This window comes from Mugil cephalus, chromosome 19 (genome assembly GCF_022458985.1).
Source record: "Mugil cephalus isolate CIBA_MC_2020 chromosome 19, CIBA_Mcephalus_1.1, whole genome shotgun sequence".
Taxonomy (NCBI): Eukaryota; Metazoa; Chordata; class Actinopteri; order Mugiliformes; family Mugilidae; genus Mugil; species Mugil cephalus.
In genome coordinates this window covers 4,495,296-4,522,734 of record NC_061788.1, presented here as the reverse complement: position 1 = coordinate 4,522,734, position 27,439 = coordinate 4,495,296, and the positions used below count along the sequence as shown (strand labels likewise).

The 27,439-nt window shown below is 41.4% G+C and overlaps 1 protein-coding gene across 2 annotated transcripts in view; it reads left to right on the top strand.

Moving 5' to 3' along the window:
• Nucleotides 1-633: 633 nt before the first annotated feature.
• Nucleotides 634-27,439, top strand: part of LOC124996606 (netrin receptor UNC5D-like) — a 171,626-nt gene continuing 144,820 nt past the window's right edge. The window contains exon 1 of one of the 2 annotated variants that reach the window (XM_047569801.1): nucleotides 634-1,091. In XM_047569801.1, the coding sequence (XP_047425757.1) occupies nucleotides 1,007-1,091 (85 nt within the window). In that variant the 5' untranslated portion in view covers nucleotides 634-1,006. The remainder of the gene's footprint in view (nucleotides 1,092-27,439) is intronic. The other variant, XM_047569800.1, reaches the window with a different exon arrangement.

Genomic DNA, 27,439 nt, shown 5'->3' with positions numbered 1-27,439 from the left:
ACACAACTGTTGTCTACATTTACCGTTGCTTTTGAGTAAGTGGATGATCTAATTAGTTTTTTTTTCCTCTCTCACCACTGCTCTCATAAAAGATTTAAAAAAAAAAAAAAAAAAACTCCAATATAAGTCGAATTAAATCGCTTAATTGAACCAAGATAATGTCTGTTTAATTGACAATAGGACGCCGATCTGAAGCCATATGCTCATAAAGCTGGAGAGGGGAGGAAAAAAAAAAAGGCATTAATTAGTAAAAACGCAATTTCCCACACAATGGCGAGAGAGCTCCAAGACGACGGTGTCGATTTCAGTGACCACGCTGTCGTCAAGAGAATAGGCTTGGGTGTAGCTGGAAAAAGAAGAGAGGGGAAAAAAAGAAAAAAGAAAAGGGAAGGAAGGAGAGGGGTAATTGAAAGGGTCTAGTTTCTTTTATACGGTCGTCACGAGAACGCGCATGGGCGCGCACCTTCTGTCATTTATCAACAGGTCCGCTGAGGTTTGAATAACACCATCTCTCTCTCAGTCTTTCTCTTCCTCTTTATCTCCCCCCTCTCTCTCCTTCCCTTCTTTCTCTCCCCCTCCCTCTTTCTCTCCCTCCCTCTCCTTGCTCTGTCTTGCTCCCTCCCTCTTCCTCCTTCTCTCTCTCTCTCTCTCTCTCTCTCTCTCTCTCTCCGAAAACCAGAAAGCTGTTGGCTCTCGCGCGCTCTGTAATTATCCCACTCTCGCGCAGCTGAGTGTCGGCTGCCGGAGCCTCCGCACGCGCCACTCCGTACTGCGAATCCGCGAGACGACGCTTCTCTCTCGGCGGACTCCTAATAACTAGTCTCCCCTCCAACACACACACTCCCTCCTCCTCACCCTCCTCCTCCTCCAAACACCTGGACAGCGCGTTCGCCGGGAACACGGGGACGTGTTTGTATTTCAGAGGAGCCACGAACAGACTCCAAATGCCCGAGCCCCGCGGCAGGTGCCCCCAGACCCGACGGGGACGGAGACAAGCCGAGCAGTGATGGGACAGTTTTCGGGAGGATGCTACTTGAGTTTTTCCGTCCTCGTGCTCCTCGGTTTGAGAGTCCCGGCCGCGTTAGCGAGAGGTAAGGTGCACCTGACACGAAAGAAACGTGTTTCTCCTCGACTCCAGTGTGTTTTGTTTGTTTGTTTGTTTGTTTGTTTGTTTTGGTGGTGTTTTGTTTCGGAGTTGGTTTGCAGAAGCGATGCGCAGCGCATGATTGTAAAAAGTAAAAACATTTTTCGGTTTAAGTTTTTGTTTTGTGCGCAACACTTGATGTGTGCGTCACCCCTCGTGCCTTTTACAAGTTAATTTACGTTTAAACCTCCAAATGAAGCTTATTATTGAACAAAATAACCGCTGGAGGATCGATTGTACACCTGCTACTGAGACAAAAGTACTTCAGTGTCACCGTTTAAGTGCAAACACATTGTTCCCTATCTCCTGTCTACGCAACCTGTTCTTATTTTTAATGACACGTCCATGACATCTGTCCCATTTGAACAAATATGCACATCTCTTTGAGGAAACACTAGAAAGAGTAGTCTCCTCTGGGCCGGGCGAGTTGTGGTGTGTTGCTCATTTACTGTGCAGTGTAGCCTAAACCGTGGGCTGTTGTTTCACACGTATTGCAGTATACTCCAAAGCTTTGCGATAGATGGAGAGGATTGCTTGATGCACCCATGCAACTTCTTTGACAGCGGATCCCTTGAAAGTCCTGCAGGCTTCTTTTAATTTTCTCAGCCTTGTGGCGCGTGCAACACACTGACTAATGTTTTCCTTAAATGGTGTGTTTTTTTTTAGAAGTTAGTTTATGTGTAGGTCTAGGAACGGAGACTTATCATGAATCGGAATCAACTGGAGGATCAGTTCTGCTCAGGATACACCTACGACGTAGCGTATAAGTACTACCATGTGCTACCACGTTACGTTCTGTACAAGACATGTTTTTTTTTATCAGTCATACATAGGCAAAGATGCACATTAATTGCATGAATTATTGCTGAGAAAACATGCATCTTTGATGAAATACTGGACAGAGTAGTTTCCTCTGGTAGTTGGCGAGGTCAGTCTTTCCTATATTGCTCATTTACTGTGTAGTATAGCTAAACCCCACGCTTATGTAAAGCGCCTTGGGTACTTTGAAATTCAAGATCTGTCTTCTTAATCTGTAGTCTGTTGTTTCACACATATTGCAGTATACTCCTAAGCTTTGTGACAGATGGAGACGACGTCTTGATGCCCTCATGTATTTCCTTTGACAGCGGTTCCCTTGAAAGTCTCGCATGCTTTTGATTCTCTCAGCCATGTACATAGGATCTGTCGATAGATAAAAGATATCTTTGCATTCAGCCCCCCCAGTGTCTCCCTTTATGATGATGCACAAATATGGGCTTCACTTATCTGACGAGAAGATGCGAGCTGAGATTATCCCGAGAGGTCTCAGTTCGGTTTACCATCATCACATCTCCTTCCCGGTGTAGCCGTCCTGACCCATTGACATCCATTTAGCTCACATGGCAGCGTAACAAAGACGCATTTGCAAGTCAATCAGCTAACTAGCCTCAAGGTTTTCGTTTTTTGCATCCAGAGTTTTGAAATTAGCTTCAACTTGGGAAATTTGCATAGCATAAATATTAGATTAAGTATCTTAAGGGCAACTTTGTATGCAAGGATCAGGAGGATTTTGTCATTCTTTTTAAATTTAGTCTGAATGGCAATAGAGATAACCTTTCGAAAACTGCCTCCAAATTGTATTTATATGACCAGCATCTCAACAGCGGCTGCATTTCCATATGAAACGCTGCGTGCTGTAAGAAATGAGTGACCTGCGCTTCCTGTCGGGGGGGAAAAAAAAAATAATAATAATGTTGTGAATGCCTGGAAGTAAAATGCGCTTGAGTGTGCAAGATGTAGTTTGTAGAAGTAGCACATTGTATATTCTGTAATACGTCTGACAGGTTTGAAACCGCTCTCTGCCAGATTTTAAAATAAATATTTATGCAGTGCAATAATATGAATGTCAACAGTCAAATACTTTATGCAGACATAAAATGACATGGAATGGAAAAGGCAGTCGCCACAGAAAGCTTACTAAATAATGTAAAAGCAAGTCATGGAGCGTGGTGGAAATAAAATTTAATTTCTCTACCCTCATGTATGTGTGGGCTCCCCTGTGGTTGCTTATTTATTTGCCAGTTACAAGTTATAATTCAGTGGTTCAGATTTATTACTTAGGTCTTTGGAGGGCGGGACTAATAACTCATCTGCAAGTATTCACTTTAAATCTTGGCCGACAGAGACAGGGGAGAATGCAGCAAACAATGAAAAGAAGATTACCCCAAAGGCAGAACCTACAGTCATCGCCTATAGGTGGATCTGAGGGGGACGTGGGGCCGATCAGATGTTGAGGTAGTGGTGGCGCTGCATGGATGTTGCAGAGACGTTTTACAGCGAGGGTTGGCAGCGAGAGCGTCTTTTATATGTTTATTTGTAAGTGAACGTGTCACATGTGAGCGCAGCGACACAACGTGAGTCATCCATTGTGAGCAGTGGCTCTGAAGGCTTTTCCCTGTGACTGGAAAAGCGTTTTCAACGTGGATTACTTGTGTTTTCAGATGCCACATCACGTCAACCAAAGCCAAATAGAAAACGATTTAACATTTCATACATAGTTTTTTTTTTTTATTATTTGAAGTTTGTTTGCTTTCTCAGATATATCACACAGAACTTTGTGGACAAATACATTCATTTATCTGGGCGAATTCGTTATTACAGGAACGGATGGCACGGTCTCGTTTTCCTTGTTAACAATTTCCACCTGCTTGCATCTTTACCTGTGCAGCCAAAGCCTGATGGAGCTTATTACCCCTCGTTCCCAGCTTCTTCGTCATCCAAAAAGCCAGTTGGATGCTGTGGGTGACATTGTTCCTCATCCTAGTAAACCTGGGTACTAGTTTATTTCAGTCCACAGACATAATCCTATGCCAATAGCGTCTTAGAAACATTTACTAAACCTACACTGTCCGGCTTCATTTGTGTCTGAAACTAATTATTTTTTTAAAAATTTATTTTCACCTACAGTGTCTCTTAATGAATTGACTTGTCGCAGAGGCAGGCTAACATGCCGTTGGTCTTTTTGTGGGATTTGTTTCAAGGAAAGCAAGGAGGAGGAAGTTTGGCAGCCTTTTTTTCTTTAAACACGGTCTAATTGGATGGAGTGGTTCATTGGAAACGGTTAGGTGTTGTTCTCACATAGGCAGCCCTACCTCCGCAGGTTGTGTCAGCGCTGAAGAATAGTCCGGCTGTACTCATTATCATTCTGGTAGAGGGCCAACGATGCTGTGGCTTTTTCTCCCCTGTATACCTTTAAAACAGGTACAGATGTCCTGGGAAGCACTAAGCCCTGGATGCGGTGAAAGTGTCACTGGAAACTAGTACTTGTGGGAACTTACTGAATTTGTTATTTGCTGGTATACTTGCAGATTCGGAGGTGTGCAATGTCCTTAAATGTAATATGTGAACTGTAAAAATTCTACTGATAAAAATCACATATTTGACTTGTTAAAACCATTCACGATTGGCTCTCGCAGAAATGTATTAAACCAGAAGCTAAAGAGGCTTGTTTGAAAAGGAACAGATTGTTATTATGGGTGGGTATTGGCAAGGACTTCACGATACGATACGTATCACGATACCTGATAACACCATACGATAAACTATCATAATAAGATGTTATAATATTGCAGTATATTGAGATTTTCTACATAGTTCACTGAGAAATTTTTAAATGGAGCTTAAAATACAAGTTGTACATATGTACATCAGTGATAATTCACTGGACAAACTGAGTCAAACAAACAATATTAATTCAAATTCAATTCAAATCCCAGTTTATTGCACTCGTACCGAAAGCGGATCAAGTTTCTTGCCACTTCAGTGTTAAAATACAGTTCACGCTTGTCTGCTTAAACAAAAATGTGTGCCACTACTGCTTTAACAGATGTGAAAATGAAATACTTATGCATAAGTATTGCCTAAGTGCTTTGTTATCCAACGGGTTTCGGTGGCTGTGGCTGCTGCGCTGATATCTCATGGTGTCTCATTAGATGGATTTGCAAGTTGGTCATCGTCCCCGAACGTCTAACTGGAGCGAGGCACATTTTCCAAACTGCGTACTCTTTGTCCAGCTTATTAGTTCCTGCCTGCAAACATCAGCTTTGAATTTTGATTGCATTTCAAGTTTTGCTGCCACCGCTGCTACTTGCCTGTTCACCTCTTCAGTTGCCTCGCTCAGCACCACAGGGAATGTACCGAGGTGCAAAAATGACTTTTTCTTTTAAAATCTACATTTAAGATATTCAAAATCAACATTGTATTGCCATATCGATATTTTTTCCCACCCCTAATTGTTAAATTTGACAACGTCCCACAGCTAGGGTAAAAAGATACTGCAAGTGAATATACCAAGTGAATATATCATATTCTACATCTTTGCAAGCGTCCACAGAAGGAAACAAGCACACTTTTTGCAAAACTCCACATTTTTTTTTCTTCCCATTTTTGTTTCATTTAGCGAAGCTAAATGTAAAAGGGAGGAGAAAAGAAGTGAACGCCCAATGGTGCAATCCATTCAGTCAGAATGCTTCAGTCCTCATGGGCTATGTAAGGTTGTCAGGGTCAAATCAATAAATACCCCCTTCGGTCTGATCTAACGGTGTCCAGCCATGTACCTGGTTCACTAAAAGCAAGACATCACTGCATCCATATGCAAGGAAGTAGGAGGAGGAGCAGCCACCTGTCGTATCACATGCTGATTAACCTTAGATTACATTAGGTTAAATTACCACCACCAGTTTAGCCTTCGATCAACCAGTGTCACGCACGACAAAACATGCACTGTTTTAGTAACAGTAATTAGTTTTTTTTTTTTTTTTATAAAATTCACCATGCATAGTGGCTGATGGTTGGTGCTGCAGACCATTGAGCCGACCATACCTCCCACTGTTATAAACGCTTCCTGGGATGAGCATGTAAGTGTAGAAAAAAAAAAAAAAACTCGAGAGAGTAAGGGGGAAGGGGGGTAATAAAGGGTAATGGAGTCGTTTCTGTCATGTTTTATTTAAGAGTGCTAGAATCTCCAGCTTTGATTTAACGGACACCTCACATGATATGGATTCACGGGTTTAGTTGGACTGGTGTTCACAGATGTTCCATTTCTGCTGCAGATCCCGGTTTTGGCCATATTGCCCAGTTTTTACTTTTGCATTATTCAAAGGGAACCCATTTCACTATCCAACCCATCGAGCCCTTTTCCCCATCGTTTCTCCTCAACATAGACGGAATGAACTGAGGTCACGCACAGTCAAAGAAAAGGGTGGAAATATCGCCTCGAGGGAATGCAGAAAGCTTCAATATCCAATACATGGAAATATTCCTGCTAGTCTTATTCACAAGGAAACACCTTTTTTTTTTTTTTTTTTGCTCAGAAGAATGGAACATATTCATTACTCTGATAAAGTGCAATGGTTGAGTCTGGCATAGACGGAGCTCGAGTTATAAGAATGAAATGGCTATTGTTTATTTGTGTGTGGGATATTGAGACTTGGAATCTCATCAATAGATGAGCTTTTATGCACGATATTCCCAGGGGGAGATGGGATTGATTAGAGTCCCTTTGTTAGCTCCAATTAATAAAAAAACAACAATGCTGTCATTATGAACCTGTTGACGTAGCTCCATTGTTGTTACGTATAGATTCAAGATGCTCCTCATTCCACTTTACTGTCAGATTTCGTCTTTGTTCTATTGTTGAATTCTAAGTTATTGGATATGCATTCGTAGGCTTATGTATTGTCTCAGGAGTCATCATTTATTTGGGGCGTGCTGGTCAGATTTCATTAGCCGGGATCCTGATCAGTGTCCTTCAGTGTTGGGTTTCTGCTGATGCTTACTATACATAGTAAAAAATAAATAAATATATATACAAAGCAGCCGAAGATACGCAGTTTTCAAAATGATACCCTACGAAATCTGCCACTTATTTTTCACGAGCTCCTCGATCCAAAACACAGAAGGCATCAGACCTATTAAACTGAAGGGCTTAAATTATTAACACGCTACAGATAAGTGGGAAAATACGACTCCTGAAAATTGTTTTACCGGAGAAAACACCTCGACGCAGTCAGGAACTATTTGCCCGTAATAAAAGATTCAACAACAGATTTGTTGAAGTTGCTCGAACCAGTGTTCCCAAACAGTCTTTCGCATTTGCACACTTTTAACTCACATACAATAAAATGCCTGCAGTGTTGAGCTCAGCTGTCGTAAATGAAAGCAACAAAGGCAGGTAGATGTTGCTATGCTAAAGCTTTGTTTTAGACAGATTCATTAAAATATGCCCAGATCAGCCCCAAGTCTGATTGACTGCAGATTTTGACATCTACTTTAATCAGCCAGCATCATTTAGACACCGATGCCTGTACAGAACGTTACATACCCGGATGTGGAGGGAATGACAATGTGTCAGATGTTGCCTTTTCAGCTGCCTCCTGCAATTTACCTCTCAGCCTCATCTCCACAGCCTTGAAGCCCTTCGATAAGAGCTAGCAGTGCTGTCATGTGTGTTTTTTTTTAATAACACTGAAAGAGAAGCCTTGGAGATAACTGCCCATCCACAATGCACCATTCAGTGCCTCACTGGCGAACTCAAGGGCATTGCCACAAACGCAAGATTCAAACTATGCACCATTCACTTCAATGCCAAACACTCTCTATCACCTCCCTTTCTCTCTGTTTCACAGCCCCCCGCTCGCACCAAGGGGGCAGCGCTGTTGTTTCCTCCGAAGCTCTTTAATTTCATAAACACCCCGTCCCGTCGTCCTTTTCTTGTTGTCCACTCATCCCTTGCAATTCCCTTTCGGTGTAATTTAGCTTCAGTGGATTGTTGCCGTGACAAATGTTTCGCTTCTGGTATCATTTCTCAACTCTCCCGACCGAAAGCAGGAAGAAGACCCGGGCACGGAGAGCAGGAGCAAAAAGGAGCATAATGTTCCAAAAGTAAAAAGCAGAGGCAAAGAGAAAGACTGATAGGACGGCTACAGTGCAGAATACCCAAGTATCTCATGTTATCAGTAACTGTCACAGCGGTTTGTCAGTAACAGCAGGCGCCCGCCACTGCTCTCCCAGATGAATTAATTTCAAGAGTAATCAAACGCAAATACATATTTAATGACACCGGATCAAAGTGGTGGGTTCGGTGTTGGTTATCTGTGCGTGCCCGTTTGTACTCCATTGTTGTGACACGAAGCAGTGAACACGGTCATGTATCAGTTTTGGTGTCAAGTAAAAATACAATGAAAGGAAGTCAAAGAGAAACCGTTGTGGATACCGGCACTGATGTCTTTATTCTTTCCTCAGTCCCATTGTGAGACAGTATCAATCAGCTTTGGAATAACAACGTCCTAGTTTGGAATTAACCATCATACTTTTCATCACGTAGCACATGACGGTGTTGTGACATGTTAAAGGGAATATGTTTCCTTCTCAGCACACTTTAGAACCAACATTATTCTTTATAAAAAACATGCTGCCCACAGCTCTACACCGATCAGGCATAACATTAGGACCACCCTCCTAATATTGTGTAGGTCTCCCTTGTCTGTGAAGGTTCTCAGTCATCCAGATCATGATAATCATGGAAAAAGGCACCAGGATTTGTAGAATTTTCTTGAGGATGTTTCACCTACGCACTTTTGGGACCAGCGCTCCAGACTCCAGGGACCACCTTCATTTCACCCTGAGATGCAGACAACACAAGATTATTCCCACCAGCCTACACCTCGGCTCCAACGTGCAGGGCTGCAAAGCAGAACCAGAACTGAAGAAGCTACTCAGATGAGTGGCGAAACATCTTCAAGAAAATTTGTGTAGTTGCCTTTTTTTTTTCAATGCCTTTTGAGTGTAAGTCTCCCTTGTGCCACCAAAACAGTTGTCACTCATCAGAGAATGGACATGGACCTTCTGAGGGCGTCCAGTGGTGTCTGAAAACACAATGTTGTTAGTGGGGGGGCTTTGGGTCCTATGGGTTGAGGGGAGGGGCCTCTGTGGATAATCCCACAGACACTCGATCAGTTTGGGATGTAATGAATTTGGAGATCAGGTCAACACCTTGTGCTGTTCATGTTTTTTTTTAAAGTGTGTGTGTGTCATTGCTATGGGGTGGGGGTGTCTGGTCTGGTCTAGGTGGGTGCTACATGTCTGAGTAACATCCACACCAATAAATTCCAGATCCAAAAGTTTCCCAGCAGAACATCAGAAGATTATCGATGTGTTTTATGTCTCCTGTCAGTGGTCATAATCTTATGGCTGATCGGTGCATTAAGTTATAAACCATGTTAGCTTTGATACTGTCCTACTCTAGACAAGTGAAATGTTGGCGTGATGCATAACACAGAAGTGTTCAAACACAAAACATGTTTGAATTAATGCTTTCTCCAAGTTTCATTTAAGCTGATATGATTCCATTTAATGTTCTGACTCTTGTTTTATTTTTGTCCTGTTTCTGTACCTTTTTGAAAGATTGGGCTGTTGTTAGAAAGCTGTATAGGAGGCTCATTCATATTTCTTACGTCCAGACTTTACTCTGTGAATTCACGTCAGGGTAGCTCTGGAAAAAAGACTTACAATCTGCAGAAAAGAACTATGCCGGGCTATATTTTACTCAGCCTTGTCCGTCCTCAATGGCCATTTGGTGCTTTTGGGAGTGTCGGAGATCCAGGATGGCGTTTAAAAGTCCCTCTCGGCGTATGAAGCCTGCGTAATACCTCTGTGAAGCCATGCGTGGCTTTATGTTGTAAAACCAGCAAAGCTCTGTCATTCATAAAAAGAGACAGGAAAAGGAATTTCATTGTGCTTTGAAGATGCCTTTCGTTGTTTTTCAGAAGAAATCCTGCAGACAAAGAGCGAAGATTGTCTTTGAAATGTTAAAATACAATAGTAAACTGGCTAAAGCGATGATTAACACACCTCGGTGCGTTATTTCCAAGCAGTGACACACTTTCTTTAATCAATATTTCATGAATCAAAGGAGAAAGATCAACAAACTTGAAATTCTGGCTAATATTTGCAAAATTATTAAATGTGTAGGATTAAAAAGAAAAAGGGGGAATTTAGTTCTCCTAAGTGTAGCAGTGCAGTAATATTTGCTCTAGGAAAGATGTGTAACTCCTTAATCACTGTACATCAGGTTGGCGTCATGTTTTCAATGAGATAAATGTTTAATGTAGAGGAGGATCAGGAGGAGAGGTTGCTGTCCAGTGTGCCGCATGGCTGGCCTCAGTATTAAGATTATACAACATTAATGAATTGGCAGGATTGTGTTTTATATGAATTTATTCTCCTGAACGTGCACTTCGCTCTCATGCCCAGAATACATAATTTTGAGGCACTGACTCTGCAGTTGTTGGAGCTTTGGTAAGGACATTTTAGTGGTTTAAGGTAGAAAGACGAGCTCCTTGCTGAGCACAAAGAGTAATCTCCACGGGACAATAGGCACACCTGTGTTCAGAGGGGGCTCTTTAAAGCCCCACTGCGACTGCTCGCTGTACCCACTCTTGCTTATCTCTGCTGTCTGATTTTTGTTTTTATTCAGCAGTGAAAAGAGGGTCTGTTTGATGAAAGAGCACGGCTTCAGTAACCACAAGTTGGCTAAACAGTCTGTGTAGCTTTCAGCTTGACTGCGGCATTGCGATGTTTTCAGGTGTTCTCCAAAGCCCGTCTCAGGGAACACCGGTCCGCCGTCCGTACCCACGCAACTGTTCCAGCTTTTCCAACGTTTACGACCAGTGTCCACAACACTGCTGCTTCTCAAAGTATTGTCCTCAAATCAGCTAATAATCTGTTAACGGCTGAATAAATTTCTCATCTTACATTTACGTTGGTCGGCCTTCTTCGTGCTGTGTCCACAGCTCCATGACTCCCCGACCCATGTGATCTTTGTCTTTAATATGAATCTAAATGAGGAAGTCAAAATTATACCCGGCGCCTCCGATTTACATTTAAATGAGACTGAATTAAGCGTTTCAAGCTAAATGTGAACCACGTTTAGACCTGAAATTAAAATTCCATTCTTCCTGGACTGTGTGTTGACACACGTTAATGACATGAACAATTGAATTTAAATGTTTATCCATACGTACGACTGTGTGTGTGTCTATGTGTGTGTGCGTTTTTTTTTTTTCCTCCTCCTGCGCTCCGAGCTGCGTTGCAAGGTTATGCATGTGTAACTTTGATGAGGTTCCCCTTCAGCCAAGGACTCCTCTTTGTCATTAAGACAGATAGCATCTATTCTGTGCATTGTTGTGGCTACATTCATTTAAAGACTACTTTTGTTTCAGCTCACCAACAGCGGAATCGATAAATGGCTTTGCCTATTTCTGCTTCATTTCATCTTAGCTGATTTAAACCGACTCGCCCCCCGAAGCCCAAGACAACGCAGCTAGCTCATGTTTAAATGGAATTTAATTAAGTTAAACGAGTTATGCTGAAGGTATGTCATATTTTTTAATGTGAACCATTAGACCTGGGAGAGTAATTACAGTCATATATTTACAGCAAACAAATGGACGTGACCTTGATTTCTTTTTTTTTTTTTGCTAACCTTTATATTACCTGTTCTGTTTACATCTGCGTTGTGTACATGCTAATCTCTGCTACATGCATGTTTAATCTGCATGAGTCCAGAATAAACAGCGCTCCGCCTGAGCATCATCTCAGAGCGACGACACTTGTTTCGCTGCCATATCTGCGTGTACTGCTTAGAAAGAATGCATCCAAACTGACTTATACGGATGTGTCTGACTTCTAGCTGGTGCAGTATGGTTTTACTTTGCAGTTTTTGTTAAAAAACTGAGGATGTCATTGCCTCTCGCCCAATGCAACTTTCTAAGGAGAAGCAGTTATGAATGAATTAAGTGACTGTTCAAGGATTCAAGGATTTTTATTTGTCATTTGCAACCATACAGAAGCATGAGATGGAATGAAATTATGCACTCAGGTCACAGGTTATTTCCCATAGTAACTATAATATACAGATAATAAAACAGTATAGATGTAAATAAAGATAAATAATAAAATAAAAGATAAATAAAATGGAAATATAAATAAAAAAAACGGCAACAAAGCAGCATCAATTTGTGCAAAGAAATTGTGCAAAAACATTGTGTTGTGCAATTCTCACGGCTCCACCGGAGTTTAACAGTCGTACAGCTTCTGGGAAGAAGCTGTTCCTCAGTCTTAATATCCCTGTGCATTAGCTAAGTGCAGTTAACTGAGCCTCTTTTCTTTATTTAAGGGTTTTCCCATTTCAATTAGACTCAGCTTGAATATTCAGCTGCTCAGAAGAAGTAAAAGTTTGTTGCTCTTTAGAAGAATATGCTTGTATAAAAAGTGTACTTTCGTCATTATGGATATTATATTCTTCTTCTAATACACTTTATAGAGCATTTGTGTACCCTGGTGAAAATAAATGCTTTCTAATGTAACAGTCCTCTACTAAATCCACCTAATGTCCAGTTCATGTTGAAACAGCACAAGAGAAGATGGTAATTCAAGCGTATGACTTTGCACTTCTGTTAAACTGGATTGAGATAAACAGTAAAGTGTTTCTGTTGTTTGGCCTGGCCCTCTGACTGAAATGGGCTTGTCAAAATAATAGAAACCTATGTCGGTATAACGCAGTGCAGTTCAATAGTTCCACAAAGCACGGGCTCCCGAATGAAAACGCAGCGAATCAACGGCTCCCTCGGATATTATGAACAAATGATGAATACCGTAACCTTTATAAGGCCACGATTCAGTGCGAGACTGTTGCATTACACGGCATTCTTCTTACTAGTGTACCTAATGAACTGTCTGGGGGATTTATATGCAAGAATTGGGGGCATAAAATGGGTTAAGGTCTCCTGAACGGCTGAATGTGAACTCCGCCATTGACCCAGAACTATTAAAAATGCATATTTTGTGCTATATTGTATCTCTGATTAATATGATCCTTTACTGCAATCAACTCCACAGCGTGGTTTAGTGTTGGGCACGGTTCCTCATTTAAACTGCTTCGCGCAAGCTGATAGAAACAACTGGTGCCCCCCCTTTTTGTTAAACGATGTTATCCCTCGCAGTTTGCATATTTATAACCGTGGCACTATGTTGTCAAAAGTCTGCGCTGGAATACGCTGTGAAACGCCGCATATATCTACAGTATTTCTGCCGGATGACTCTCGGAATTGTCAGCCTGTCCTGGTCTCCAACCACAGCGTACACATGTACTGACAAGAGCCATATTCAAAGCGCTGAATTGTAGAAGCATCTGAAATTGAAATGTCAGCTTGAAATGAACATGCTGTGAATTAGAATGTGGAAATGGAGAAAAAAAAAAAAAAAAAAAAAAAAAGGCAAGCTACTGCAGGGAAGCATCTTGTGTTGACATTTTTTTTGTGTGCATTGTGTTTACAGACTGTGTCCAATACGTTGATACTGGAGTAAAAAAAATAAAAATAAAAAAACGCTGCATTTCCTGTAGAAAAACAGTCGAGCTTTTCTTTTGTGGAGTATTATAATGAGAGTGCAGCACTGGCCTCATTCTCCCACACCAGATCAGTTATCTTGGGATTAGCTAATGTGTAGGTATCTTTCTACGTTCCCTTTGTGTGTGTGTGTGTATATATGTGTGTGTGTGTGTGTGTTGTATAGCTGTAATCTAAAAACACGGCCTGATAAAATGAGAGGATAAAACCCAATTACCCAGTAGGCAGTCCTGAGTATTCTCTCATTTGTTCCAGGCATTGTCTTCTCTTTCTATTTCTCTTTATCTCGATTTGTATGGTTTACTCAAAGACCACCCCGCTGATTGTAATCTGTAGGTGTAAAGAAATTAGATTAAAAAAATAAATAAATAAACGCGCAGAAGAAACTGAAGTGACAGAGCGAGCTAATCGATGCCAAGCAGCTTGCACCCAAGGATTGTCTTTTCTCCTCAGTATAATCTCCCAGTCTGATTGTGAAAGTTTGTGTGCGCCGGGCTTCTGAGGGGACCAATTAAGGAATGGCGAGGCAGGAGTCTGAACTGCTGGTTCTCCTAATAGCCTACAGGCTGGAGTGGGTCCTGATCCATAGTCGGTCAATAACGGCAAGCTTCTCTGGTCTCAGACAATGAATGCCAACAATCGAATTCAATATGGCAAAGAAGAGTAAAAGTCAGAATGGAAAAATATCCTTTTTTTTTTTTTGCTTTTGCATGCACATGAAGTGGTGAGATGTCGTTATTTCTCTCCTTTAAATCCACAGTCTAAGCGTCTGTTTTCATCTTTATCTGGAATTGTTTTGTTTTATGTCCTCGATGGCAGCTGAATACATTGTTTGTTGTAGCGCTCACATCCTGGGGTAATATAGTGCTGACATTCAGCTCTCTCTCTGTGTTGACCTACAAGGTGTATGATAACCTACAGGAGCCCCGGGTCTGTTTTCAAGGCTAATGGAGAGCGCTCCCAAGGCAGAACAGAAGCCCGCTGGTGTTATGAACCCACTGCGATAGGGATTCTGTTCACTCTCAGCAATTTCCCCTAAATGGGCTAGAATCCATAATGTAATGTGACTGCTTTAATTTAATCAATAGCCATAGATATCATTTACCTAGTTCTCCGGCACAGTAGACTTTAAATTACAGGACTAGGTCTACGGACTTGGGTTACTGCATTGTGTTCTGATAAATCACTGCTGGCGAATAATTGATGTTGGTTCCGTCTTCTCGCCATTTCCAATTTCTGTAGCAGTCATGTGTGATTTTCTTTTCGATGACTCAGGAGAAGGACTGGCACATTAGAAGGGTTTAGGACACTCATTCTTATTTGTTAATGAAAATACAAAAGGCAGACAGTTTAGCCACAGTTTGCATGGAACGCATTTATTATTTCTCCCCACTGAGGAACCTATAGAAGGTCGTATTAGTACGTTGGTTTATCTGCCTGTCTCGTGCACCTCGCTGAATCACAATTTGGTGAATCCGCGTCCTCTGAGGAACGACTGGCAGCTACGCATGTGGATTAACAGTGACAACGGTATATTTGTCATTTTTGAAACAAACAATGGTGTGCTAGCCAACTGCAAAACATTATAATATTATACAATTATTATATGACATAAAACAGTCGTGACTCATCAGAGAATGGACATGGGCCTTGTGAGGATGACCTGTGGTGTCTGGTGACCGGATGTTATTAGTGGGGAGTCTGTGGATCATCCCACAGACTAAGTCAGTTTGGGATCTAGTGCAGGGGTCAAGTACCCCCAGACTGACAGAGCGATTAAGTAGGGACCCCCTTACCTGCTATATGTGTTCTCTATTAAACTCAACCTAGTGCTATTTATAATTATCTTCATTTTGCAATTTTGCAATATTAACCTATTAAAATAACACACAGGTTCAAATATATATATATATATGTATTTTATTTCAAATATGTGCAACACTAGGGTGTTTGAGGGTGGGGAATTGTGGGGAAAATTTCAAAAAATATATATAAAAAATGTTTAATCAACCAAAGATTTTGCAACCCCTCCATGCAGTACCTCCACACAGCCCCTAGGGGTCACGGACCCCCTGTTGAAGACCTATGATCTAGTGAATTCGGAGGCCAGGTCAACACCTTGTGCTGTTTTTTTGTGCTGTTCCTAAACTTTGTTTGTGTCAGGCTGTTTCAATCAAAGAGTCATTGCTGTGGGGTGGGGGGGTCTGATCTGGTCTGGGTGGGTGCCACATGTTTCCCAGCAGAACACTGAATTGTCACAAGATGGTCAATGACATTTTCTTCTCCTGTCTTAAAGGTCATAATGTTGTGGCTGATGGGTGCATGTATCCTCACAGATGACTTCTTTGTTGGTTCATCTGATTCCGTCCTTGATGTTTGCCATTTAATTTCTTCTGTTAAACCAGTTTTGACAAAATCCTGCACAGTTAAACCTACGTGGATAAAACACAGTGACCTTGGTGCCTAGTGTGATGGTCACAATAGCATTTTTTTCTATGCAAGGCCTGACGCATCAAATTATTTCCCACATTGTCGTCTGACGCTTACGCGAATAGAATAGAGCAGAATATTCACTTGAAAGCTCTGGTTTCATTTCGCCGTAGAGAAGCTCTGCTTTGACATTCTTGCTCCTTTCGCTTTGAAAAAAATATTGCCCCATTTTTGCATGACTGCCGTGTTGTTTCATTACAGAAGCCCATTAACTGCTTCCGGGAAAATATTGCCCATTTTGATAACTGGCAGGGGAAACGGTCTCTCTTACCCCTGAGATTATGACCACCAGCTCCTTTTGCAACATCCTGCTCAGTTCTGAGAGAGGGGGAGTTACCGAAAATGCATATTTTACAAGGCTGCCTCGTTGTTTGTGTTAACGCAGTGCAGTGCTGTAATTTACTGGCGTTTGTTTTGTTTTTTAAATGCTTTATGTTATTTCTAATGAATTATTGATGCAAGATAATTTGCTTTGGACTAAATTTTGCAGTCTGTGGTATTTCTGTACTTGATCCAAATACAGCACTCCCACAGTCCTAATTAGATTTTTATTTATTTTTTATTTTTTTGGGTGTATCTAAATGTTTCTGACTCTCTGTGTGTGTGTGTGTGTGTGTGTGTGTACTTACATTAATGTGGTTTGTTGATTCTCTCTAGTGCACACTAGAGAGCCAAAAGATCTTATGTGGTCTAATTGCGGTTGTAGGTGCCATTGATTTGTCTGCATCTGCAGCTCATACTACAAATTCATCTTCATTTATGTCCGTTAACCTTGATTCATCTCTGAAAGAGGGAGTGATGGAGACACTGCCTTGTTAGTGGAAAGGCAGGGCGCTGCTGGCTGTGATGCACGGCCATTTTCCTTTTAATGTTTTATAGTCATTTTAATTAATTAACGAAGCAAGATAAATCGCTTTGCTAAATGCCGCGGACTAAATCGTGTACCCGTCTGTATGTGCTTGCCATGATGCAGCATGTTGATTGCCACAATGCTAATTAGATTTATGTTATACCTGAGTGTTTCTGACACTACGTATATTTGAGTGTGCGCGTTCATATTAGTGCGATTTGTTGATGCTCTCCAGCAGACTCTAGAGATCCAAGAGATCTCATTCGGTCTAATTTGGGTTCATTTCTTTGCAAGGCCTCCACCAATTCTCCTTAATTTGTACATCAAAATACAGTTTTCTGAGTTGATCTTTTTAAATGTTCAGATGAGGTGAAGAGGTAGAGGTTTTGTCTTCTGTTTCATCCTTGATCAACTGAATTCAACATGTTGAATCTTCTGAAAAGCCACCAACCAGTGAGTAGTGGCAACTTTGCAGGACTAAGGTCACTGAGGCTCATGGTCCACCACTGTCAAACGGCATTCATTGAAATGCTTGGAAATTCAAAAATGCAACCCTAGAGTTTTATTGTAGATAATAAAAATATTCCTATTTGTCCTTTAGTGGTAAAATAATGTAAACATGCATTTAGACCAGGGGTCTCCCCCAAACTGATGATGATGTTAAATAGGGGCCCCCTACCTACTATATGTGTCCTATATTAAAGTCCACTTATGCCTTTTCTAAACTATGTTGGAATCATATTCATGTGTTTTTAAAGAAATTTAAATTTGTGGGGGACAATGTAAAAATATAGCAAAAATGTCTGATCAACCAAAGATTTTGCGACTGCCCTGCAGTACCTCTGTGGGCCTCCTAGGGGTCGTGGACCCCCTGTTGAAGACCTATGATTTAGACCAGCGCTGATTCAGGCACAACATAAAGCTGCTACTTTGTGGTACCTAATAAAGTAGTTACCCCTCAACATTCATGCAGAGGTGGACCTTGCAGATCACATTTGACTGACTGGCCGGATGAAAACCACATGCTTCTCAACATCATTTAAAGGCAACGGGACCACAGACAGACAATAATAATATGGACAATGTGTGGCCACTTTCCTGGGGACATGGGCAGCAGCATCTTGTGAGTTTGGAGAAAGAGTCAAAGACAAAAAAATTGTATTTCATGTGTATTTTAAAGTTTTAGTTTGGCCCATTCACTAACATGGAGGGGGTGCAGCTTACGACCTATACTGCAGCCAGACACCAGGGGGAGCTCTGCTTGCTTTGGCTTCACACCGACCATTTTTAAACTGTCTCTGACCACAATTTAAAATGTGTGCTGAAGTTACCAAATACACCTCCTTGCCCTGTAAAGGGTGAAGCAGGGAGCTTACGACAAATATTTCTAGTCACGTAATAAATGCTTAGGCTGCTTAGGCTTAAAATATTCATAAAAAAATAGACAATAAGAGCACAAGACCTTTTATGAATATACATATATTTACAGTATTAATTGTTATCTTTTTCGGAAACAGCTGCCAAAGCATCTTATCGTGAAACGGAAGTTTTCCCAAGACAATGCAACTGTAAATCACTCTCCTATTTTATTTACCACTTACAGCTCATGAATTAGACACAACTTGATTCAAGCATCCTTGTTATCTCTGCATCTGTCTCCTGCCTTCTGCAGCTTAGGCAGTTGTTAAGGATATGAGGCAGTGATGGATGTGAAGGAACAAATCTGAAATTCTTCAAACCTGGCTCAGGGTGAGAGCCGCTGGCAAACGAAACAGCGGAGCTCAGTTCTCAGTTCCTCTCTGGCTTTGAACTACAGTGTAGATGGTGATTATCAGCTGAGATGGCAAATCAATCAGTTTCTGAACCAACTGGATCTTTTCCTCGTTTTACCTCGGCCGCGGACAGGCTTTACTTTTGCATTATTGAGATGGCATTGATTGCGAGCAGCGTAGAACCGAGGCAGGGCAGTCATTACGCATTCTTTTTCATCGCTGGCCACATGTGTCAGAAATGGAAGAGCTGCTCTTTTAACAGAATGAGTAAAATGCTTTGTCGGGCTCTGGTGTTGCGCTCTTGTCGTGTATCCTTTGATTTAAGCTGGAAAAGGTGACACCTGAATTAAAATTGAATGACACTTCCATGACGTCTGAACCCGCGCCTTATTTCTCCACGTCTCTCAGCGTACATGGCACGTAATTTGCCACTGGTCGACAACTGAGCAAGACCGTTCCACCTAGAAACCTCAAAACACATGCCCCTGTGTTGCTTCAAATTACGTCCGTTCCAGCTGCTTTTTGTCACGGAGCAGTGGTGTGTGGCGAGGCGTCGACTCTTTTAGAGTCAGATTTGCAAATATGAACCCAATGGAATAGAATAATTTCACCATTCAATTGCCTGCGTCCGCACAAACTAGTTATATTTCAGCATTCGTTAAATCGTTAGCGATGCAGAGAGAGAATAAGATAAAGAGCAATGCCATGAACTCTGTAAACTTCTCAAAATGTTTTTCACCTTGACGCTGTCTCCAGGAAACTTTTTTTTTTATGCAGTGTTGGTTGTTGTTTAGGTGCAGGCTTTTGTGTTTACTGTTCTGTTTTTCTTTTCAAATCAAGTTGAGGGTATTTGTGTTTCAAATATTTATGTATAAGAAGATAACTTTAAGAGACAATAGTCAAAGACAAATGATATAATAAAAAAAAAAGAAAAGAAAAAAGTAATAAAAATAAATACTGCTGCTGAGGTTTGGTTCCCAGTAGAAACACATGTTCAGGCTGTATGAGCGACAAATCCTCTACTTCCCTTTAAAAATGGGATCCCTTGTCTCCATATCTTCTTATATCCCTCCAGTCTGTCGCTTAAGACTGTTTTTCTCTAGGTGGAGGTATCTGTTAGTATCGTTATCCAATGGTTAATAGATGGGAGTTCTTCCACCTTCCAGTGCTGAAAAATCAATTCCTCGGCACAGAGAAGACCATAAGACAGAAAGCGATAGTGTGTATTTGAGAGGTTTTTTTGGAGTTTCTGAGACACCAAATAAAATTATAACAGGATCCGACTTCATTTGCACTTCCAAAATTTTTGCAAAAAAAGTAAAAAAAAAAACTCCAGCCTCAAGTTGATGATATTGAATGATGATCTCTTCCTACTGCATCATAAAACATTGCATTTACAAATTTCTCCTTGACTTTTGAGTTTGCGTGATCGTCTTCTTTGATTTTTGGCAACTCAGACCACTAGCCAACCGCCTCTAAAGCAGCAGAAGAAGAAGAAGAAGAAGAAGGTGCTTGATGCTACAGGGAGGTGGTTTTCGGTTTGTGGCAGATCAAAGATAAATAACTGCAAAAGACTGGGCTTGATACTAATCTGATCATTTAAGAAGTAGTGTTTCCCTTAGGGTTGGATATTAGCAAGGACTTCATGATATGATACGGTACAGTATTGCAGTATTGTGATATTGGGATATATTGAAATATTCTCCATTTTAAATGCAACCTAAAATACAAGTTATGACATCAGTGATAATTAATTAGACAAACAGAGTCAAAATGAATCCAAATGATACAGAAAAAGTGGTGGTGGACGTGGGGAAGTTGTTCAAGATCGGCCCAAAACATGACTTTTAAAATCGATATTGTATTGGGATATATTGCCATATTGAATTTTTTTTCCCCACTTCTAGTTTCCGTTCATTTGTACCACAACTATCCTCAACTTCAGCGTGTATCTGAACCCCTGAGCCACACATTACGCCTGTCGGTGATAAAACCAGAAGTTTTAGTGACGATCGCTTCATTGTCAGATTACATTGGCGCCATTTTGCAGCTCAGCAGTGGACCGATCGCTCACCTACACTCAAACGCGTGTGAAATAAGGGTTCATAATCCCTTTAATTACTCTGTGATCTCAGCCATGCAGCATGAACGCACTGCCTTTCATTGATCGTTAGAGCTGCTGCTGCTGCTGCTGGGCCACAAACAAAAATTGGGATTTATGTTTTCCTTTATTGGCTCCGACGTGACTGAAGCTTACGTTTGAGTAATTGCAATAGTCATCTTTCAGTAAATGAATCAACGCTAGATAGATGAGGCCGGTCACAGTGGATGTCAGGGACCCTTAGCCAGCTGAGCGCTCGTCTTAGTGCTTGTATTATTATTTCAGGTTTCGTATTTAAGTAAATGAACCCAAATGGCGCGATGGTTGAAATGCATGGCTGCTGAGATTGTTGTTGACACCTCATGGACTTCTAAGCAGATAGTTCACAAGTCCGATAGGAACCTTACAAGCAGACATTTTCATTAGAGTTTAGGAGGTGGTGCACGAGACTTCCCGTGCTGTAACCACAAGCTCACGAGCTCCACCTGCAAGCAATGGATCCATTTATACCAGTCAGACATGATGATGTGCAGGTCCCTGTTTAGGGCAGCATGTTGACAAGCAGCAAACTGAAAGGAATAGTGCTGACAGCAAGAGTTTACAGCCCATTTAGTAGTAAAATGACAGCGTGTTACAGGCCTACAGTCAGTCCAGTGGACAGGCAGCTAATAGAGTCCCATTAGGGAGAGGTGGAACAGGTGTGTCAGCAGGTGGCTGGATTTGAAAAATGTCAGGGTGGGAAAACAGAATAGCGGAGACAAGTGGGCAGGTGACGAATGACAAATTTCAGAAGGAGGCTGCGGAGAAGGTGCAGGTCTCAGCATGATACTCACACTTCAGAATGGAGCATATTCACACTGCTGAGAATGCAGGGCAGTCAAACAGCCTGGATGTGTTATGAATCTATTTAAAGCTGTGCAGCATCTCAAATAAATCCACTAAAATCTAGAGTCTAAATAATTAAACCCAGGCAGCGTACAAGAGCATTGATGACCTTATACCTGTCCTCCGAGGATGCAGGGCAAACGCATCCTGAAGCTACAAAGATGATGAATGATCTTAACATTTTTTTTTTTTTTTAACTCTTACTTTTGCGTTAGAGCTTTAAATGAGGATCTACATTTAATTTACCTCCATCAAAACAGCGAAAATGCAAGGGCGAAATGTGAAAGCAGAAGCACTTATGAGATCATTTCGAGAGTGCATGTCTGTGTTTATGTTCTGTTTTGCTTCCCCTGCCATATCCGGCCTTGTTATATCAGATTTTCCAGACATACTTTTTATGAATTTTATAGTCCCGTAAATGCATTCCTAAAAGCTTTGATCCCCGCGCTTTATTTTTCTTCTTCCTCCCTTTCCTCCACAGGTAGTGGAGCATTAACCTTTGGCTAGTGCTTCTAAAATGAGGACTGGGGCGATGGGAGTCTGGTACCCTTACAGTACATCCCCCCCAATCTCCGACATCTCTCTCCCTTTACCCCTGTGAACCTTCCTCATTCATGCAAAAATTGAGTCTCGGTAAAGGTGGCCATCTTTGATCGAGAGAGCTGTCTTCCCCCGGAGCTCTTTGTGGCTACACACACACACACACACACAAATAAAACTCCAAGAAGGAAGTGAAACCTGAATTTTGAGTTAAAGACTTTGATTTTAAATGAAGACCCTGCTGTTTGGACTTTTAAACTCTGACTCAAACATTCACAGCACACTTTATAATCCCATTAAAGCTTATGAATTCATTAGACAAATCAAAGTCTTGTCAAGACGCCCCAGCCTTCGCACCGCACATGCTTTAATTAAGTTAGGGAAATTAAGTTGTATTAGACTGAATCGAGTTGTCTGCTGACTCTTGCAGCTGTTTCTCTTTATCTCTTCACCTTCTACATTTTTATACCTCAGTATGCATGCACCGCTTCAGTATTTTTCTCACCAGCCTTGTTTTAGGGATGCTGCAAACCAGGAGGCTGTGGATGCGCCTTTGCTCATTCTGTATTCCCAATCGATTTCTTCCCCCGCTACTGAATACAAGAGCCTCTCAGCAGATGTCAAAACGTAACTCTTGTAACTTGATATTTTGTCTTTTTGTTGAGTTAGTCAGGTCTTATAAAAAGTTTCTTGTATCTATTTGGCACAGGACCACATCTTAATCTTTTATAGATGTATAGAAAAACCACAATAAAAGTATTCAAAGCTATATTTTTGACCTGAATACATGTTGTAGCAAGTCAAACAAAAGAAGCAGCTTTTCAGCAACGTAACCGAAGCTTGAAGACGGGGCTACTGTCGGTGACAGCCCACGTCAACGACCTTAAACACGGCCTCATACTTTATAATATGCAAACTGTCACTCTCACATGGTGCATTAATTGACAATAAAGTATTTTCCCGTGTATAACAGCTAAAGGTCTAATAACTTCGGGTAATGAAATTCACCAACAAATTGTTAATGTGCAGCCTCCTAATCTCTGTTAGCGCAGAACGTTTGATGAAGTTGTTAATTAACTGCCTCTGAGAGGATTTGGGCCGCTCCTCCGCTAGCGTTAGCTTTCCACATGAGTGTGTAATGGAGTTCATTTGTTGTATTTCAGGACTGACATGTCACGGTAGAATGGGCTTCATGTTAAGTGAAGTATTTCCACAGACTCACCGCTAGTTTGTCCTCACCTGTCTTCTTCTAGGAGTCGTCAGTGTTGTTATTGTCACATGATCAGCGACTATTCAACATGATGCTTAAAGCGTCACGGAACGAGTATTTTATATGATGCCGGTGCTTAAAAAATGGAAACTATATATTACTATGAAATAAATTAACAGTTATAAAATAAAATTCACAACACACTGTCATAATTATCATGATAAAAACAGTTGGGTGGGGTCTCACAGGCTATCAAGACATTTCTCAGCTTTTAAATGCTATGAATTGTCAGGTGTTTAATCAAATTCGAGGTGTTACCTCCCTTGCACATCACCGCCTTGAGCAGTTGTTGCAGGATCCCGAGTCTGTGTCTTGACGATGCTGGGAATTTTGGTATCGATCCGATACCAAGTAAGTACAGGGCTGGTACTTGAAATGTCATAATCATTATAATAGTGATAATTTCGCAACACGGGACAAATATTTTAGGCAAATAAATGTGTTTTTTAATAACAAATTTTCATTTAAAACAAGTTAACAATATACAAATAAAATTCTTCCCGTTTTATTTTAGTTTTTAACGCAGCTAAGACATGGAAATGTTGGCTCATTCATTTCCCACCAAAGAAGTGGGTCTGCATCCCATGTAATTATCTTCTCTTCCGAGGATCGACGCATTTAACTAACGGCATCAGTTCCAGCTGTGCGATGCTGCTGTGATGCTAGAATCTGAGCATAGAACTCTGTCCTTATCCCACCTTTTACGACAGGTTGGGATGGATTAGCTCCTTTCGCTCACGTGAACTCTGACGCGTAAAAATTGCTGGACATATAGAAGAGAAACTGTAACAAAAGTATCGATCTAATCACACTAGTATCGATTTGATACGGATTCTAGCCTTCGATACTGCCGATATTTAGATCGATATTCCTACCCTGTACATAGCACAGTCACGATTCTGCAGAATTCAGGTAGGTGTTTTGAAGGTTCACTTTCATCTATGCAGGTGAAAAACTGACGTGACGTCACATGTAGCAGCAGAGTGAAGGGGCGGTACTTAACAATTTGTGATGCTTTTCGGTCTGGTTACTAGTGTCGGTACCCATCGATACAAGGAAAAGCAAAAAAAGGTAAAGTCGACGCGATGGTGCTCAAATTAGTGACTCTATTTCATTGCTCCAGATAGTTTATAAGACTCCATCTTTATAACGTGTTTATAACATTGTCTAAACCTCGAGGCACAGCCACTCTTAACTTCTAACACATGCAGTGCATTGAGTTTGTGCTATTATTATTTTTTTACTGGTCATCTAACTTTGTTATTCAGGGAAAACTTCCCCAACGTGCCGTTTTAACAACTTAAGAAAAGTGTATAAAATTGTTGCATCAGCCCTTTTTTTTTTTTTTCTCAATGCAGCGGATCCTGATAGTAAAAGCAAACTGTGAGTTCCTCTTATTAAGAGTAAGAGCTGTGTAAATGTCTTGCGGTTGCATCGCAATATTGAGCTGCAAAACTATCTAACCACCTCGTTATGGGTGAATTCTTCAGGATTCTGCTCACGCAAGCAGTTTCCTCCGAAAAAATATCTATCATTGTGCAAAGACTGAATGTACTGTCACTGCAGTGTGACAGTCTCGGCGGTTTCATATCGGCGTGTTTTACCGGCCACGCGAGGCCACATGCTATTTAATGAAAAGTAGCATGGTTCAGATTTAGGATGAGTGTCCCGTTGCCGGGTAATTGCTTTTGAAACCCTGATGAACCGCCGCAGAATTAAATGCGGCCATAAAACCTTATTTGGAACAGAACTGATGGAAAGCGGGACCATAGCTGTGTCATGGTTGGGCGATGACAAGCCAGCGATATTTCATCCGCGATAAAAAGAGAATGATGAAATTATGATTCCAGCTCATCAGCCATCTGCTTTCTCTTATTTCACTGCGGGCTTATCTATGTGACACGCATTAGAAAGCTGATGGGCAGCGCGAGCGGGAGCTCCGTCTAACCTTTTGGGGAAAAGGCTAAGAATAACCACTTGAATAAAGAGTTTTTGATGGCTGGTAGCTGTTTCTACCTGGACATTCAGCCGGTGCACCCGCGTGGAAAGGTCACTTGTCCCAAACATATGGGTAATTGGGGCTAAAATACCACCTGGCATGTTTTCTTCACACGAGCTGTACTGGATTCTGTCAACCTTTACAGACATGCTATTGTACCTTGTACCATAAGGAAAGGCAATTATGTTCTGTCAGTCCACATAACAATAGTTCAATTTATGCCAGGTTTAGTGGATATTTCCACTGCAGACAGGTTCTCCACCCTAAGGATAACATTTGTATAAAGTAGATTTCTCCTGTAAGAACATTAAAGATTTATGTATATGAACTTGAACACTGACTGGAAAGAGGATACTTCAAGACTTCAGACCAATCACCTTCAAACAATGTTACATTAAAAACAGCTTCTGCAGATTTTCCCTTTTATAAAAATGACATTCACCAGGTTTCTAAAACTTAAAAGACATTAATTCCCGGCAAGAGTCAAAAAAAAAAAAAAAAAAAAAAAGTCATTGAGTAGAGAGGAAATGAATGTCGCTGCGCTCAGGGGCTCGTTTCATGTTTGAGTGCCTCTGACAGATGCCACCGTGTTCTGTGTTTGTCATTGTACTGATTGTGGTCAGTTCTCGGCAAACTTTCTATTGATTTCAGCACTTTTACCTCAATGTCAGGACATTAGCGAGGGTTCTTATGTTTGCAGAGTGAATGATTTCCTTTTGTCACGAGAGAAGACCGTCGATATCTGAGTCACAGCCATCTCCAGTGCTAGGAAGTGTGGCCTTGGAAGCACACGTGGAAAAGAGAAAGGAAGGCATTGCTCTCAACGCTTTTCCTTGCGCGCTCCATCTTTTGTGTCAAAATCAACAATTAAGCACAGACCTAGAGATCTCTGATTAACGGCCTGAGCTGTCATCTTTGTGTTACTTCACTGTGTTGTAGTTTTTGTCTCCAGATCCTCGTTTACAACAAAGCATTCGAGTTCCGCTACTTTTGATGTTTTCCACTCGTGTGGAGGTGGGAAATTGCTGTTCACTGACAAATGCCAACACCGAGGGGAGTTGTCAAGCTCCGATCCACGCTAAGGGCACGCATCGATCTGACCTGTGCTTGATGGTCCCTGCGGACTAACCACATGCAAACCCGCCTCCTACTGCTAGGTGATGGGTGTGGGAGACCGCAAGGTGCCCTCTTCGGCTCACCGCCGCGTTCTCCGGCTTTCCAACTCCCGTGCTTTTTGTCTTGCCGTTTGCAAAGGATGAGTAAGGGCTCTGTCCTGGAGGCATTTCACTCCCGGCCCTCTGCTCCTCTCCACTTGTTCTCTCCGCCTGCTTCTCTGGAGTTGTTCTTTTTTTAAAAACTCACGTGTCAAAGTTCCCAGCTTTCCTCTCTAGGCGGGTTTGCACTTTGTCTTAATTTGAGCAGTGCCGTTTTCATCCTGCCACTTCAGGAGCTGCAGAGAGCAGCTTTGTAGCTTTCTCCGCTCTGTACCTACACTTCAGAGCAACTAATTCTTGTTGTTTGAAGTGTTGCTTTATTGGTTGCAGTTGTTTCGGGAACTTCTGGGGAAAGATGGAGGAGAAAGTGTGATTGGGTAATTATTCCAAGTCTTCTGGCAGCAGCCTCGTGCGAAGAGAAAACTGCAAAATTCAAGTAATTGGTCATTGTACCTTAATATTGGATTGTCACTTTTATATCTTTCTTAGTCTATTAGTATTTCTGTGACAGTTAAAATTGTCCAAAATGAGAATTTAATCATGTTTTCCATCATAAACGTAGGCGTGTAAAAGACATGTAAAACAAAATCTCGGTGAACTCAAGCAACTGGAGGTCTGAAGTGAGAGAGATTATGTTGAGTAACTGCATTATAAAATGAGAATAGATCATAACTATACTATTCCCACTAGGCTCGCAGGTAGGCTCCCAAAGATGGATCATTTAATTT